This window comes from Xenopus laevis, chromosome 2S, assembly GCF_017654675.1.
Source record: "Xenopus laevis strain J_2021 chromosome 2S, Xenopus_laevis_v10.1, whole genome shotgun sequence".
NCBI lineage: Eukaryota > Metazoa > Chordata > Amphibia > Anura > Pipidae > Xenopus > Xenopus laevis.
The window spans coordinates 65,763,260-65,778,935 of NC_054374.1; the positions used below are offsets into that span (position 1 = coordinate 65,763,260).

The 15,676-nt window shown below is 36.1% G+C and overlaps 1 protein-coding gene across 6 annotated transcripts in view; it reads right to left on the minus strand.

The window, feature by feature from the left end:
• The window catches only part of acaca.S (acetyl-CoA carboxylase alpha S homeolog), a 232,533-nt gene that overhangs the window by 148,078 nt on the left and 68,779 nt on the right, over positions 1–15,676 (minus strand). For all 6 annotated transcript variants that reach the window (XM_018249417.2, XM_018249415.2, XM_018249416.2 and 3 more), the window contains exons 25-27: positions 10,633–10,746; positions 8,299–8,412; positions 2,677–2,766 (exon numbers count right to left, since the gene is read on the minus strand). In XM_018249417.2, the coding sequence (XP_018104906.1) occupies positions 2,677–2,766; positions 8,299–8,412; positions 10,633–10,746 (318 nt within the window). The remainder of the gene's footprint in view (positions 1–2,676; positions 2,767–8,298; positions 8,413–10,632; positions 10,747–15,676) is intronic.

Here is a 15,676-nt window from a genome sequence, read left to right on the forward strand (position 1 = left end):
ACACTGGGGCAACAAAAAACATTTATTTCAGAAAAGCTAATTTTAGTGCCTTAGTGCTTCAGAGCACTGATTGGGGTATTATGTTTTCTGCTAAAAACACAAAACAGCAATGGTTGTCATATAAAATTACATTAAATCGTTCTCAATTTATTCTTTTAAAAAGTATATATAGAAGCACTAAGAACCACCCTATGAGTCTAAATATAAAAGTAAAGAAGTTAATAGAAAAGATCAGAAAAGGCATTTAAAAACTACAAGTCTGTGGGGACAGAAGCTGCATGTAATGAATATAAACACTATAATAAATGTTGTAAAACCGCAATTCGGAAGGCAAAGATAGGAAATGAGGAGCACATTGTGGCAGAGGCTAAGACTAACACCATAAAGTGTTTTTAAGTATAATTTCAATATTTTAAAAGGGATTACAATTTCAGCTTGGCAATTATAGGCCAGTACATTTGACATCTGTGGTGGGCAAATTATTTGAAGGCTTGTTAAGGGATCACATTCAAAATTTTGTCCTAGCGAATAGCATTATGAGGATAGGTCAAGTCAGACAAATTTAATGGCTTTTTATGATGAGGTAAGTAAGCTGCTGGACAGTGGGGGAGCAGCAGATGTGCTCTATTTGGATTTTGCCATAGCGTTTGATCAGGGCCCTACAAACAACTACTTTCTAAACTGCAAAGGATACTGGCTACAGGATCAGGCACACAGGGTGGTTGTTAATGGTACATTCTCTACTTGGAGTAAGGTTCTTGGTGGGGTCCCTTGGGGCTTGGTATTGGGTCCACTATTATTTAACTTGTTCATTAATGACTTAGGGGATGGCATTGTAAGTAATATATCAGTGTTTTTAGATGACACAAAACTATGCAATTAATTCCATCCAGGATGCAGTATCCTTGCAACAGCATCTTGTCAAACTTGCAATCTGGGCAGCTAAGTGGGAGATGAGATTCAATGTTGATAAATGTAAAAGTCATGCACCTGTGATGTAAAAATATCCAAGCCACTAGCACCCTTAATGGGACTGTACTAGGCAAATACATAATGGAAAAGGACATTGGAGTCCTTGTATATAATAAACTGGGCTGTAGCAAGCAAAGTCAGAGAGCAGCAAGGACAAATAAGCTCTTAAGCTGAATTAAAAGGGGCATAGAAGGGCAACTAAGCTAGTAAAAGGCATGGAAAATCTTAGCTATGAGGAAAGACTGGACAAGTTGGGGTTGTTCACGCCAGGGAAGAGGTGCTTAAGGGGTGATATGAAAACAATGTATAAATATAAATATTTTAGTGTTGCTAAACATTGCCCACTCTAATTGTATATGTAGAAACTTTCCGGTCATCTGAGCACCATATTCTGCTACGTCTTTTCAGAAGTTTGTAGTGAGGGGCATGACCATAGGTTGTGTATTAAATCTGCTTAAGGGGATTGGCATCTGAGGCAGTTATCAGAGAGCAGATTTCCCTTTTTGTATCTCCTGATTGGAGTTAGGTAAGAATTATGAAGTATTTGTACAGCCATTTCTTCATATCTGCTTACTGGAAGTAGCTTCATAATGTTTGTGCGCTGTTTTAAAATTTCGGGGGTTGTGGTATTTGGAATTTCGGTGGTCCGTGCAAAGCTTGGCCTTTGTTGGTTTTCCATTTCAATTAGTGTTCTAATATTTGTGATGGGTTTTTTTTGTATCTTTGTTTTTCCAGATTTGATTAAGCGGGTTGATTTTATCATTTTCAGGCAGTTTTTTATTGTGCTTGTTGCAAAGTGGAGGATTTGAAGACTTAAAAATATGTCTTGTATCGTAAATGGTAATTTTTCTGTCAATTTTTCCAGAGAAAATACTGTGCAATTCTTATCTACTACAGTATATCATACAGGTTTTGTAGTCCGTTTTCCCTCCATTGTGAAAGAACGGGGTTTCGTATGCCAATTGGAAAGTTATTACCTATCCATGATAGATATGGGGAGATATGTGGCAATACATTTTGTTTCTTTCTAACTACTTGTCATGCTTTACTGTATATGTGTCTAGGAATATGGGATTGTTACGCAATAGTGATGGGATATTGTTTATTGGTGAGTGTAGTAGATAGTTAAGGGAGTAGCTTTCAGTTGTGTATTGATCTAAAGCTATTGTTGTATATAGATCTCTGTTGAGAATCCAGTCCCCAGCATAACGAAGAAGTGCTGCTTCGTTGTATTCTTTGATGTTGGGGAGATTTGTTCCACTTAGATGTTTGGTTTGTTGTAGTTTAAAGAGACTGATTCTCTGTGTTTTTTGTTCCAAATAAAGGTTCTAAATGTTTGGTTTAGTCTTTTTTGGTCTGTTGGTTTAATGTAGTATGGTATCATCTGCAGTGGGTATAATAGTTTAGGGAAGAAGATAATATTGATGAAGTGTATTTTGCCTAGGAATGTTAGGCTTATGTGTTGGTGTATTTCCTGTTGGAAATCTATTATTTTCCGTATATTTAGTGCATATGTGTCTTTATGATGCAATGGTAATTTAATCTCTAGATATTTAATGTTTTGCTTGTTTTTTTTAAAAGGGAAGTGTGGGAGCCAGTCTGAAGGGTCACAGTGATGTAGTGTCCTAACTATTTTCTTTCTGAAACCAGGCACATGTAAAAACAAGTTAATTTTCTCATATTAACAGATTGCCAGTTTCATACCTCCAATGCTGCCATCCTCACCACCTGGTTACTGTGGTAAAAGAAGTTTGGTAGAACATCAAATATGGAGGTCTCTGACAGAATGAGTTTCTGAAGGAAAATAAAAACATATAGAATAAAACAGCATTTTAAAAAACCTTCAGCCTCTTTAAAAACAATGCGTTCAAATACATATCAGTGTATACATTATACTATACTAGCCAAACACCCCCTTATTAGAGAACATGATCTCCCTAAATAAGAGGGAAGAGAAGTCAGATATAAAACATTTTTTAAAATAATAAATAGATTCTAATGGCAAAGATTCCTTGAAGAAATCAGTATGTCTTTAAACGCTCGATCCTTAGAAGTCTAAACCAGCAGCTCAAGAGTAAGCTGAATACCTATATGGGGAGCTAGAATGTTTAACCCAAAGGGTTGAGTGAATCAAAAATATTTGAAAACCAATTATTTTGCTTAAAGGTTGTAGGGGAAAAGAATCAAATGTTCATGGCCAGAAATGTCAAATGTTCTTCTTAAAGGTACTTATACACTTAACATATTGAATATATTTTAAAGGATTTCCAAATTATAACACTATGGTAAACTACAATCATGGGTGTCAGCGCTTGAAGTTCAGTAATAGCTGGAGTACATCTTCAGGACATCATGGTTTTGCATTTTTTTCTTTCCTACTTTGAAGGTCCTGGTTTTAATAAATTATCAAGATCCTCTATTATCTTACTTTGACCTTGAGTATAAACTTGGTCTTTAAATGCAAAGAGATATGGACCATACTAAAGCCATTTCATCAAAAGATAAAAACGAGCAATGCTAGTGTACTTATAGTACTTTGGATACAGATTACCCACTGACTTAATACAGCCCCAGACCATATACAATAATCTGTAATTTAAGCAACACAACAAAGCTGATTGCAACATTTTAGTATACTATAAATATTTATGTTGTTCAGCCTGGTTATTACAGTCTCTTAAGTGGTACAAGACTGAATGTGGGAATTTCATTCAGTGATCCTATGGACAAGGTATTACCAACCCTTTATGTTAAATCCACAAATATTTGAAAGTTGGAAATTAAATATAAAAAATATCCTGGTCAAACCAGAAGTAAACTTCCAGGAAATGATCTATAAAAAAATGCAAATTGCTTTGAAAAACCTGCTGGCTTTGTGGCAAACTAATTGCTGTGCATTTATGGAAAAGTAGGCTGATCATGTGAAAGTCTATCTAAACTGAACTTGTCAGATTCTAATCTAACTTGTCCTGTTAATTGGGATTTTAAGAGAATAATGATTTATCAGAAATATATGTACTACAGAAAATGGTGAAGCTTTCAACTGTCCTCTTAAACATGTTCCTTGGGATTCAACTGCATCTCACTATATGTGACATAACCACCAATAAATCATTACAAGTGAATAATGGTTATTGATTGCAATTTGCCAAGGCATTGTAACACAATGCAACACCTGTCTATACGTCTTAATTGAAAAGACATACAGTATGTTTGTGGTTTGTAGAAACCAAAATGTCTAACATGCAGAAAAATAAACACAAGAGAACATTCACATTTTAAGGAAAACATTATCCCCCGAACAATGTAGGTCTCTATAAAAAATATTTCATAAAACAACTCATATGTAAAACCTTGTTTGATTTAAATAAACCATTTTTATATTAATATACTTTTTTAGTAGAATGTGCCATTGTTTAATCATAAATAGAAAATCTTATTTCAAATATTCATTGTTACAGTATTTTATCTCTAGTGCCACAGAGCTGCTTCTTTTGCCAATCTTTGGTAAAAACTACTTTTCCAAACATTATACATACAGTTAGGTCCATAAATATTTGGATCTAACTGTATGTTATGGACAATGACCCAAAACATACAGCCAAAGCAACCCAGGAGTTCATTAAAGCAAAGAAGTGGAATATTCTTGAATGTCCAAGTCAGTCACCTGATCTGAACCCAATTGAGCATGCATATCACTTGTTGAAGACTAAACTTCGGACAGAAAGGCCCACAAACAAACAGTAACTGAAAGCCGCTGCAGTAAAGGCCTGGCAGAGCATTAAAAAGGAGGGAACCCAGAATCTGGTGATGTCCATGAGTTCAAGACTTCAGGCTGTCATTGCCAGCAAAGGGTTTTTCAATCAAGTATCAGAAATAAACATTTTATTTTCAGTTTTTTAATTTGTCCAATTACTTTTAAGCCCCTGAAATGAAGTGATTGTTTAAAAAAAAAAAAGGCTTTAGTTCCTTAAACTTTTATGCAATCTTTTTGTTCAACCCACTGAATTAAAGCTGAAAGTCTGCAGTTCAACTGCATGTCATCACATGCACTTCATGTAGGGGGTGTCATCTGGATAGATATAATCAGCGGTGGAGCCAAAAGTAAATTAAAAGTTCAACTTTATTCGATCCATATTAAAACGGTATATACAAGTTCAACTGCATCTGAGTTGTTTCATTTAAAATTCATTGTGGTAATGTACAGAACCAAAATTAGAAAAAAAAAAGTTGTCTCTCCAAATATTTATGGACCTAACTGTAAATTTTAATTTTATTTTCATTTTATTTATAACACTGCATCTACATAAAAAAAGATTATTAAATAAAATGCAACACAGTTGCTTCCTACAGAGTTGTAGTTCACTTGGGCAATTGCTTTTCTTCTAAATCTAAAGGTGACAGCAGAAGGCATATTATCCTTAGTTTTGCTGCCTGCAAAGCAATGTATATTGGTATTACCATTTATGTCAGTTGTCAATTTAAAAAAAAAAAAAAGCATTTTGCCACTTGTTCAGCTGTAGTTGTATGGTGGGGAAAATGTTTCCACACTTATAATGTCCAAAAATACAAATAACTGACTAACAAACCGTATCAGTCAGTGATAGCTCAATCCAACAGTGATCTGGGTTTGCCACGTCCAGAAAAGCGATATCATGTAGGAAAAATGGAGAGCTTTTTTAGTGAAACAGTGAAGACGTTTATTCAAGATGCAATAAAGCACTACATGTTTCGGACCTCTGGGGTCCTTCTTCTGCACCAGAAGGACCCAAGAGGTCCGAAACATGTAGTGCTTTAATGCATCTTGAATAAACGTCTTCAACGTTTCCACACTTATACCTAATGTCGGAGCAATGTATACAGGGTCGGACTGGGGGCCACTCACCGCCGCCAGCCCCCTCCGCCGTTACCGGCCTCACTCCTCCGCCACCAGACCCCCCCCCTTGCGTGCGCCACCCATATGCTTGTGCATGTACGAGCGCACTGTGTTGGGCTGGTCGGTGCAGGAAAAGGAAGCTCAGTGTGCGGATCTGGGCCCCAATGCAGTTGCCTATGCTCGCAACCTCTTAGAGACAGCTCTGAAAACCTTGGCAAATGTTGGCTTGTTTAGCATTGTTAAGCAAAATACAGAAAGCTTCTGTTCTTCTGTAAATGAACTTAATTTGTTTACAATAAATGATACTGCATGTTCTTTTTAAGCCTCAGTGCCCCTCTCTATTTGTAAGAAAGGAGTAGACAATTAGTAGAAACGTATTTCACTATTACATTCCATCAATGACAGAGGGGTTTCATTATTTCCTGCAGCATACAGAACTGTAAGTGGGGGAAATGCCAGCTTTAATGATTCCAAAACTATTTAATCGAGACACACATTTGGCATTAAGGCCAGTGTTTCAACAAAGTAATCCATCTACTAACAGGGTTGTTAGAGAGTAAACATGCTGCTTTCTGTGGCAGACGCAATGATAAATCCTGCTGAGGAAATGTTTTGGCAGCAAGCAGGTCAAAAAATTGGCCCCAAACTAGATTTTCATGTTTCTTTAATGTATGTTGAATGTTTCATGAGTGGCAGGGGGAGCATCATTTAGCCTTATTGTGGCATTGCATTGTGATGTCCATCATTAAAAAGAAAACGAACCACTGTGATTACTAATATCCGTTTTTTTTCTTCCTAAACTGCATTAGAAACAGGAATTTGAAAATTAAAAACCCCTTTATGTGCAATTTATATCACACAGAGCACACTTCAGAAACAAACCAAAACTATGGCTTAGGGTTTCAAGCACCTACTCAGCACAAAGCATATGGGGGGAGTCATTAAGCAGTACTTCAGTAATAGAGGGAGTTGAACCACAGAATGTGTCAGCAGAAAAGAATGAAACGGCCCATTCTATCCATGCATGAAAATTTATAGTTATTTTGTTGATTTTTGTAAGTATTTTTACAGAACAAAATTAAACAAAACGTTGTGCGAGTTTCTAAATTGGCTCTTCATACCTCAAATCTACTAGAAAATCATGTAAAGATTAAATAAACCCAATAGGTTGGTTCTACTTATGAAAAGGAATAATTATATCTTAGTTTGGATCAAGTACAAGGTACTGCTTTATTATTATTAAATAGAAAAAGGAAAAAAAAATTAATATTTGGATTATTTGAATAAAATGGGGTCTATGGGAGATGGCCTATCCGTAATTCAGAACTTTCTGGATATCAGGTTTCTGGATAACGGATCCATACATGAATATGCATTTTTGCAACTGGACATAGAGGTTTTATTAATCACCCCTTTAAATTATATACATTAAGCTGGATTTCATTAGATATCTGTAGGGTGTTAATGAATCCTCCTTGATTTGCATTTATAATCATTTCATTTAATATTGATGGCAAAATCTCAAATTCTAAATTAAGAGTTGACAATAAATTAATAAAAAATTAACAATGGTTTAAGATGTTTTGAAAGTCGTATTTAATGAAGACGTGAAGATGAAAACACTTATAAGAGTGTTTTACTATCTAACCATGTGGTCTGGTTCCATCAAGACTTTATATAGCTACTTGAATATCCTATTCATCGATTGTTTGTTGACGTTCAGGCATTAACCTTGAAAGGTTCTTTTCAGTCTAGTAAACTATCCACTTTGGTTCAGAAAAAAGGAAAGAAAAAAAATGAATAACCATGTGCTGAGCTCACGGTTCACTTTAACCATTCCTAAACCTAACTGTCATATGTCAATTAGTCTTCACATTTGGTGTTCAGCTGAATTCATCAAAAAGGATTTGGAGTTCAGCTGAATCCCAAAATAGTGGATTTGGTGGATCCCTAGTTCTCAGCAAAGTACCAATACCTTCAGATATTTTTTCCATTTTTCCTGATTTTATTTTTAAGAGCACAGTAAAGAGCTCAAATATCAGGAAACCAACAAAAACAGTTTAAGAGTGCATACTGTGATTGTCCATGTAATTCTGCCCTACAAGTTAATGTAACATTCCTTTACTCACTGCAAGTGCTGGAAGGCTAATTCTATCACACAATTACCTACTGGTTTTCCCTCATTCACCTTCAGTATGTCCCCTAGTTTTAGACAAAACCTTCTGCAAAAACCCCATTCCTATCCACTAATTTAGAGAACTGAACTGTAAGTGTTACAAGGTATTTCTTTAGTTTAGAGGTTACCTGCATTCTGGCATGTTTCTCTTCATTTCTTACTATTTGCCAAAGCATAATATTTTGTTATATGCTAAAATAATTGCGGCAGTATGCAGTTATGTAGTACACATTATTTATATCAGTAAGTTAAGTTTGGCATGTGTGAAATTTACCTGCAAATTCTCAATACAAAACTGGTGCCCATACATGTCAATGGCAGACAAGAATATAGATTCCACTTGGTTATGTCGAAGTTCATAGGAAGGCAAATGTGAAGCGATGAGGACCTAAAAATTCAAACAGATCGCAAAGAATTAAACGGTCTGCAAATGGAAGATTTAAGTCAACGTGTTTGCCTATGGCAGCATCTCTGGTTAAAAATAAAGGTAGATGGCCAAAAGGTGAAAAATATCAAAACGTTAAAAGTTAATAGAGAAAAATCCATGCACATTTTTACCCTTCATTTCTAATATGTTTTCTGCACATTGTTTTTCCTAGTGGAATAAAAAAATAAATAAAAGATAAGTCAAAAATGTCAGAGAGCTGACCGCGGTGAACTTTACAACTGCAATAACATTTGGAGTCCAAGGCTAACAGGTTATTTTTCAGACTAATAAAAAAAGTCATTTATCAGTTTGCATGAAAGAGTTAGAGGGTCAGTGGTGGACTTAACAGGCTTACTGGGTGCTAGGTTTTGTAACAATATATCCTCATATGATTACTTGGATTTTTTTCAATTCTATTCAGTGTTTAACTGAGAAGCTTCGTTTTCCTGTTTAAGATATGAACTGGTGTTGAATACAAATATCACCGGTGTATGGCAAATCTTATATTTGTTTACAACACGAAACGCTCTCCAACATCAACTTGTCAAAAACAATTTACTTCGTCTTTAGCCATAATGTGTGCCTTTTGCTTAAAAGGAAACTAACATTTCACTTATTTTGCCTAGACATTTATAGGGAATAATATACCCCCTATTGTAAAATATATAGTGAATAAAGTACCCCCTCTTGTAAAATATAAGGATATTATAAGTTACTGAGGAGTTTCATGACCATATAAAAACACGAGGCCGAAGGCCGAGTGTTTTTATACAGGTCATGGAACTCCGAGGTAACTTCTAATATCCTCATATTTTGCAACTGGGGGTACTTTATTAATTATAATACACAAGTTTCAGTGAGTCATGTGACAGAAATGACATCAGAACTCACCGTTTATAACTGATGACATCAGAACTCACCGTTTATAAGGATATAATTTACAAGATATTCATCGCTTTTGTGTATTATAAGGATAATATTTTCTATTACATGGCCATATAATGGCACTGAGCCAAAGGACAAAAACCAACAACTGATGACATAAGCATACTTTTTAAAGGATATCTTTTATAGATATTCATGGTTCTTGTGTATTATATAATATTAATGCAGAGACTGCTCATATTCATATATCTAGCACTGTTTAACAGTGGAGAATGACAAATATACCAATATATTTTACTGTATATCTAAAGCTGTTCCGGTTCCATTGTGTAAAAATACACAACTGAACAGGCTGACCTCTCAGATACAGGTGAAAGTCTGGCAGTCTGGTTTTTATATGGAACCTGACATGCAGGGTCCACTTTCATAGCAATAAGATGTAGTTTGTGGAGAAAAATGGGATGACAAGAATTGCCAGCTGGGGCAGGGTAGGCCAGACCAACCTTCATTGACTTTTGGATTAGTGAACACATTACCTGTACAGGTACGGGTTAAGCTATCCAGAAGCCCATTATCCAGTAAACTCCGAATTATGGAAAGGCCATCTTCCATAGACTCCATTATAATCAAATAATCCACATTTCTAAAAATGATTTCCTTTTACTCTGTGATAATAAAACAGTACATTGTACTTGTTCCAAACTAAGATTTAATTAATCCTTATTGGAAGCTTAATCATTTTTCTGGGTTTATTTAATCATTTTCTAGTAGACGTGGGTATAAAGATCCAAATAACGGAAAGATCCGTTATCCAGAAAACCCGGGTACTAAGCATTCTGGATAATAGATCCCATACTTGTAATGATATATATTTTTTGGAGTAGCGATGTTGTGAGAATGGTTGCAGAGTACTAGGCCAATCTCAAGGCGTTTGGCATTAACAGATTACATAAATAGAGACTGCTCCTCTACATAGAGAATAAGGGTGTCAGTTTAGGACTGTTTTTTTGCAAGGAGACTTAAAAATCAGTGAAATATACATATTTATTTATTACTTTCACACATAAGGGAGTATGTTATAAAGACCATAGCTTTTAGATACACATGCTATATTACTAACCCCTGCACAGGCATTCTCTATAAGCATTATTAAAATTCACTTATAATATATGGGGGTAGGGTTCTTTAACAGAGAAGAGTGTTTAAAAGAAAAAAAAAATCTTTGTTTAAGGGAAAATAAATACATGTTAATCGCTATATTATAGTCATGGTATAAGTTTAATTGACAGAACATACCTGTCGGGCCCGCAGTGCCACTTTGGCATTTGTTGTTTTGCTTAGCTGGGTAAGTTCCAGAAGTATGTTCAACAACTCATCTGTTAATGTGGGATCCCGGCCACACAACTGGTCCTAAACAAGGAAATTAATATAAGATGTTACCAATATTTTTAATGACGCACCACAACTTCAGAACACTGAGGTGACGTATTGCTGGTGAGATAGAATACAGAATATTACATATCACACACAAGTCTCTTCCGAGGGCCACATTTGCCAGACGATTTGACATATGAATTCACTAATAAAAGGGACATTAATGAACACGGCAGGAGGTTATTTCCACTCAGCATTATCTAAGTACTGCACCGCTGTGATTACATGTGTTACAGATATATAACTGAATAGTGGGGCCAACAAATGTGGGTATGCATTAGAGCTGTACAGTAGCGTAACTAGATATAACTGGGCCCAACAGCAAATTTTTTTCAGGCCTCCAAAATGTCTAGAGATTGACTTGTTTTACCAATATTTATTGAAATTGTATATGAATAAGGACCTCACAGGGCCCCTATACCACCTGCCCCCCCCCTGCAGCCACAGGGTCTGATTCCTTTGTACATACAGTTAGGTCCATAAATATTTGGACAGAGACAACTTTTTTCAAATTTTGGTTCTGTACATTAACACAATGAATTTTAAATGGAACAACAGCAGACTTTAATTCAGTGGGTTAACAAAAAGATTGCATAAAAATGTGAGGAACTAAAGCCTTTTTTTAACACAATCTATTCATTTCAGGGGCTGTATGTCCCTGCAGCTGTAAATAGCCTCATAACATATTACAAGAGCAATTATATTAAAAAACAGAATTTCTGTCTATGAGTTTACAGGACAAGATGAAACCAGGGGCAAACAAAAAGCCTGGGGCAGCAAGAAAAGTTAAGTATACCCTTTCCATGTCCTTCCCTAAAACTATCCCTGAATTGGTAAGACAATATACAAAATAAAAATGTGGAAAATCACCCTGACTACACTAAAGCCCAGCCAAAAGCTAATTACATTGCAGGACATTAACAGTGCTGCCGCACCTCGTCTTCACTCTTTAAAGCATTTAATTAAAGAAAAATTATAATAATACACTTAAAGTTCCTATTAGAATTACACCCAGGGGAAAACACAGGCAAGTGACAACTGCATCACAATTTCCCTCTAACCTGAGATTTTATTAAACTTGAAATTAAAAGTTTCATTTAGTGAAATAAAATGTGTTTAAAGTTTATAACTAAACCATGAGACTGATGACCTACTGTAAGTATATCAATTTCCATTCCCAATGCCCTTCACTCATAGGGTCAAATTTACTAAAGGGCGAAGTGACTAACGCTGGTTAAAATTCGCCAGCCTGACGTCATTTCGGTTCGTCGCCGATTTACTAACAGTCGCTGGCGTAACTTCCCTAGAGAAGGAGATAGACTCTAGCGCTACTTCGCACTCTTACGCCATCAATTCTCTATGTCAATGTTTATGCCATATAAATCAATGACACAGTATATATCAGATATATTTTTTTTCAAGTGGGTCTAACAACATAGACATCAACCCACCATGGTGGGTTTTAAGGAATTGGCTATGTCCCTAATCTCATGGCCACATCTTTCAAAATCTCCTTGTATACTAGGTAGTTTGGGGAGGGTTTTAGGCCTTTTCAATTGTAGGAGGCTATTATGTAGGAGACCGGCCTTTTACCATGGGTGATAGACAAGCAGGGCCCCATCAAGGGGGCACAGCCATACTCGGCCCCTTTGTATTTAAACTTTAAGGGAGGGGCGGCTTTGTTGCACTTCCCGGATTAGGCGAGCCCCCCCCCCCCCCCCCCCCCGGAAGAAGCACTGAAATCCACCGAATGAAGCCAAAGAAGAGGAGATGAAGAAGACATTTAAAAGTAAGTTCCACTGAACACCAATGGTGTTTTTTAAAACATCTTTTATGGGGGACCCTGGCAATATTTAAAATTTTCGTTTTATTTTGAAAGGGTGGCCCTGACCACCAATGGCTTTTATAACTTGTAGGGGGGAGGGCCTGGCCACTAATCTTTTTTTTTTTTTGTTAACTGGTAGGGGGGCACTGACCATCAATAGCTTTTTATAGCATGGGGGTGTTTTTACTATTTTGGCACCGAAGTCTGTGTTGCCTTTTAACTGTGGGGTGAGCCAGTAGACAGGATCTGGGATGGGGCTGGAGCATGTACGGACCAGGGGGCCCATAAAATGTTGTTGTACAGGGCCCCATGATTTCTGATGGCAGTCCTGCAAGTAAGGAGTGTGATATGCTAGTACACTGATTAAAATGAGATGCTGCTTCCCTTTTTCTGCTTATAGATGATCCAAGGTCAGAATCAAAGTGTGCTTATTTTGCTACTATTGCATACCATGCTTCTATTAAAATTTCTATCTGTACAGACCTTAAAATACAAGAGCTCAGTCTTTGCCAATGGTTAAAAAAAAGCCACTCCAATCATCTGGCAGCATGCTATCTACTGAGCAGAGCACCAGGCAATAGGAAGGAAGCAATGATATACTGCTTAGAGGTAATGATCTGTGGTTCAAGTAGTCCATAGAAAATACAGCCCCAAAATTGTATCCACCAACCTAATTATTTTTTTAACTTAGATATCTTTAATTTATGCCAATCTGCTGTTTATAATTTTCTATTCATAACTTGGACAAAAGATGAAAATATGTAAACTGTCAAATTATCTGCCTTAATAGAGTTAATACACCGCAAAACCGAAAAGCATGTTATTCTAAAAAATATTTCAGCTATTTCTCTGACCCCTTGCAAAACAAAATAGCAAAAATAAAACAGAGATGAAAACATATTTTCTAAATAGCAATTTAATGCTAGACTTCCCATCCGCAGTATCACTTATATAAAGGAACACCCAACATTCTGGAATAATTTTAAGATAAATACTGTAACTGTTGCCAAAAAATGTAAGCAAATGTGCGGAAAATAATAGGAGAAATGATATTTCAGACCTCGGCTGAAGCCGCGTACAATAATCACCATACAAGGTGCACATAAAAAATGCAGGTGGTTTCACTGAATTTTGCTTGTCCTCACTCTCAAAGTCAGTGAGCAAAAGCCTGCAACCAGTTCTCTGACAAGGCCCGACGCTTCCCCGTCATCGCTGTGTAATTACACACTTGAGTGGCTGGACTCTGAAGAAAATTGAAGGCCTGAGCTGGGAACAGCTGCCATTTTCTCTCTCCATCACGCAGCTATGATTGCTTGAGAAATGAACAGGCCCGGCTCAAAGCTACTCCAGAATTCTCAGAGGAAATGTGGTCCTGTGTTCGAATAATGAGATTCTTAAGGCAAGCGTTACTTAGAATCACACTGCCAAACGGTGAGCAGGTCCCCTTCATGTCACAAATTAAAAACATAAAATAAAAAAAAATCAAGGCCAACATCACGGTCTTCATTACTATTTTAATGTTTACATTTTACCAATTTCGTTGGGTTTTGATTGTGCAGCCCTGCATTGCAACATAAATTGGATATGTAATACAGTGCAGCCATTCAGCCATATTACCGCTTTATTGCAGTTTGTATATAATATTACAATAAATAGTATGTGTTAATATGCTGATCTTGTCTGAACGTTTCTACAGCTAAAAGTTCCTGTCTGTCAGGACATGTATATTAAAGAACAGCAATTACAAACAATTTTATTTTATTATGTTTTCAGATTCAGTATAAAATTCAGGTACTATTGCATCAAAAAAATGACTGCAGTTTCTTATATATCTGTGTCTGCTGTACAATAGAACAGAAAATAGAATATTGTAAAATAATGGACAAATATTAATTTATCCAAATGGGGAAAAAAGCTGCACAAAAAAAGGATGAAAACAGCATATTATTTCTCAGGCTTTTTTAAAGAGGTGCACAAGGTCACACAGTAGCATTTCTAAAAACAGAAAGAATTTGCCAGTACATGAATGGCAATTAATACCAAATATGTTCAGATGAAAGGTTTTCCCCACATCTTTACTCATAAAAATTGAATGAGAAAATGGCAAGAGCTCTCAGAATATACAAAGGAGATTTAAAGACCCCACTAAACCATATAACCAACCTTTAAACTGGAGCTAGCACAGAAAACGAAATCTGAGAAGGTATAAAACTATGCGTATACTGTATATTAGAAAGGGACGCTCTAGACGCATATACAATCTAAATGGGAAATAATAAGCATGTCTAGAAAACACCATAGAAGGGGAATAAAATGCATGTTACATCTTGAACAGAGGGCAAAATACTGCTAAAGGAACAAATGAAAAGGAATTAAAATTTACAGAATGATACCACAGTGTCACCTGCTGGCAGAATCTAGAACAGCAATAAATTGGAAATAAAGCAACATTTTATCCTTCATTATCGAAACAAACATTTATAGGAACACATTTATAAGTGCATTTGGGCAGTTTATCATCCTAAGGAACATTCAGGTACACCTGCACATCTTGTTTCCATGTGTTTCTGTAGCAACATACAATATGGTTTAGGTATGTATTGGATTAGCTAGCTAGTGCCAAGGAAAAAAACCTGCCTAATCCAGACAAACAAGCAGAAAGTAATGCAGTAGATTTGGAATTTAGTAGACAGCTGTAGACAGCAGATAATTTTAAAGGGATCCTGATACTGGTAAACTAAGGGCAGCACTTCATTCCAGACATAAAACTACTTAGGATGCATTATTTTTTTAGCGGTCTCCAGATATTCCATTTAAATGATCTAAATTATTTATAATTCCTCTGTGGTAGGACTTTCCTTGTTGCGTGTGATTTTGTGCTTAACAATGACTGGTAGGTGCACCCTCTTTTTTGTTAAAGATCTGTGCCTGCTCAGCAGGGAAAGTTTCCCCATCCAAAACAATCGAGAAAGCACACTGTATATGGAGAACTATCAGATCTGTGAGATTAAAGGGATACTGTCATGGGGAAAACATGTTTTCATCAGTTAATATTGCTGCTCCAGCAGAATTCTGCACTGA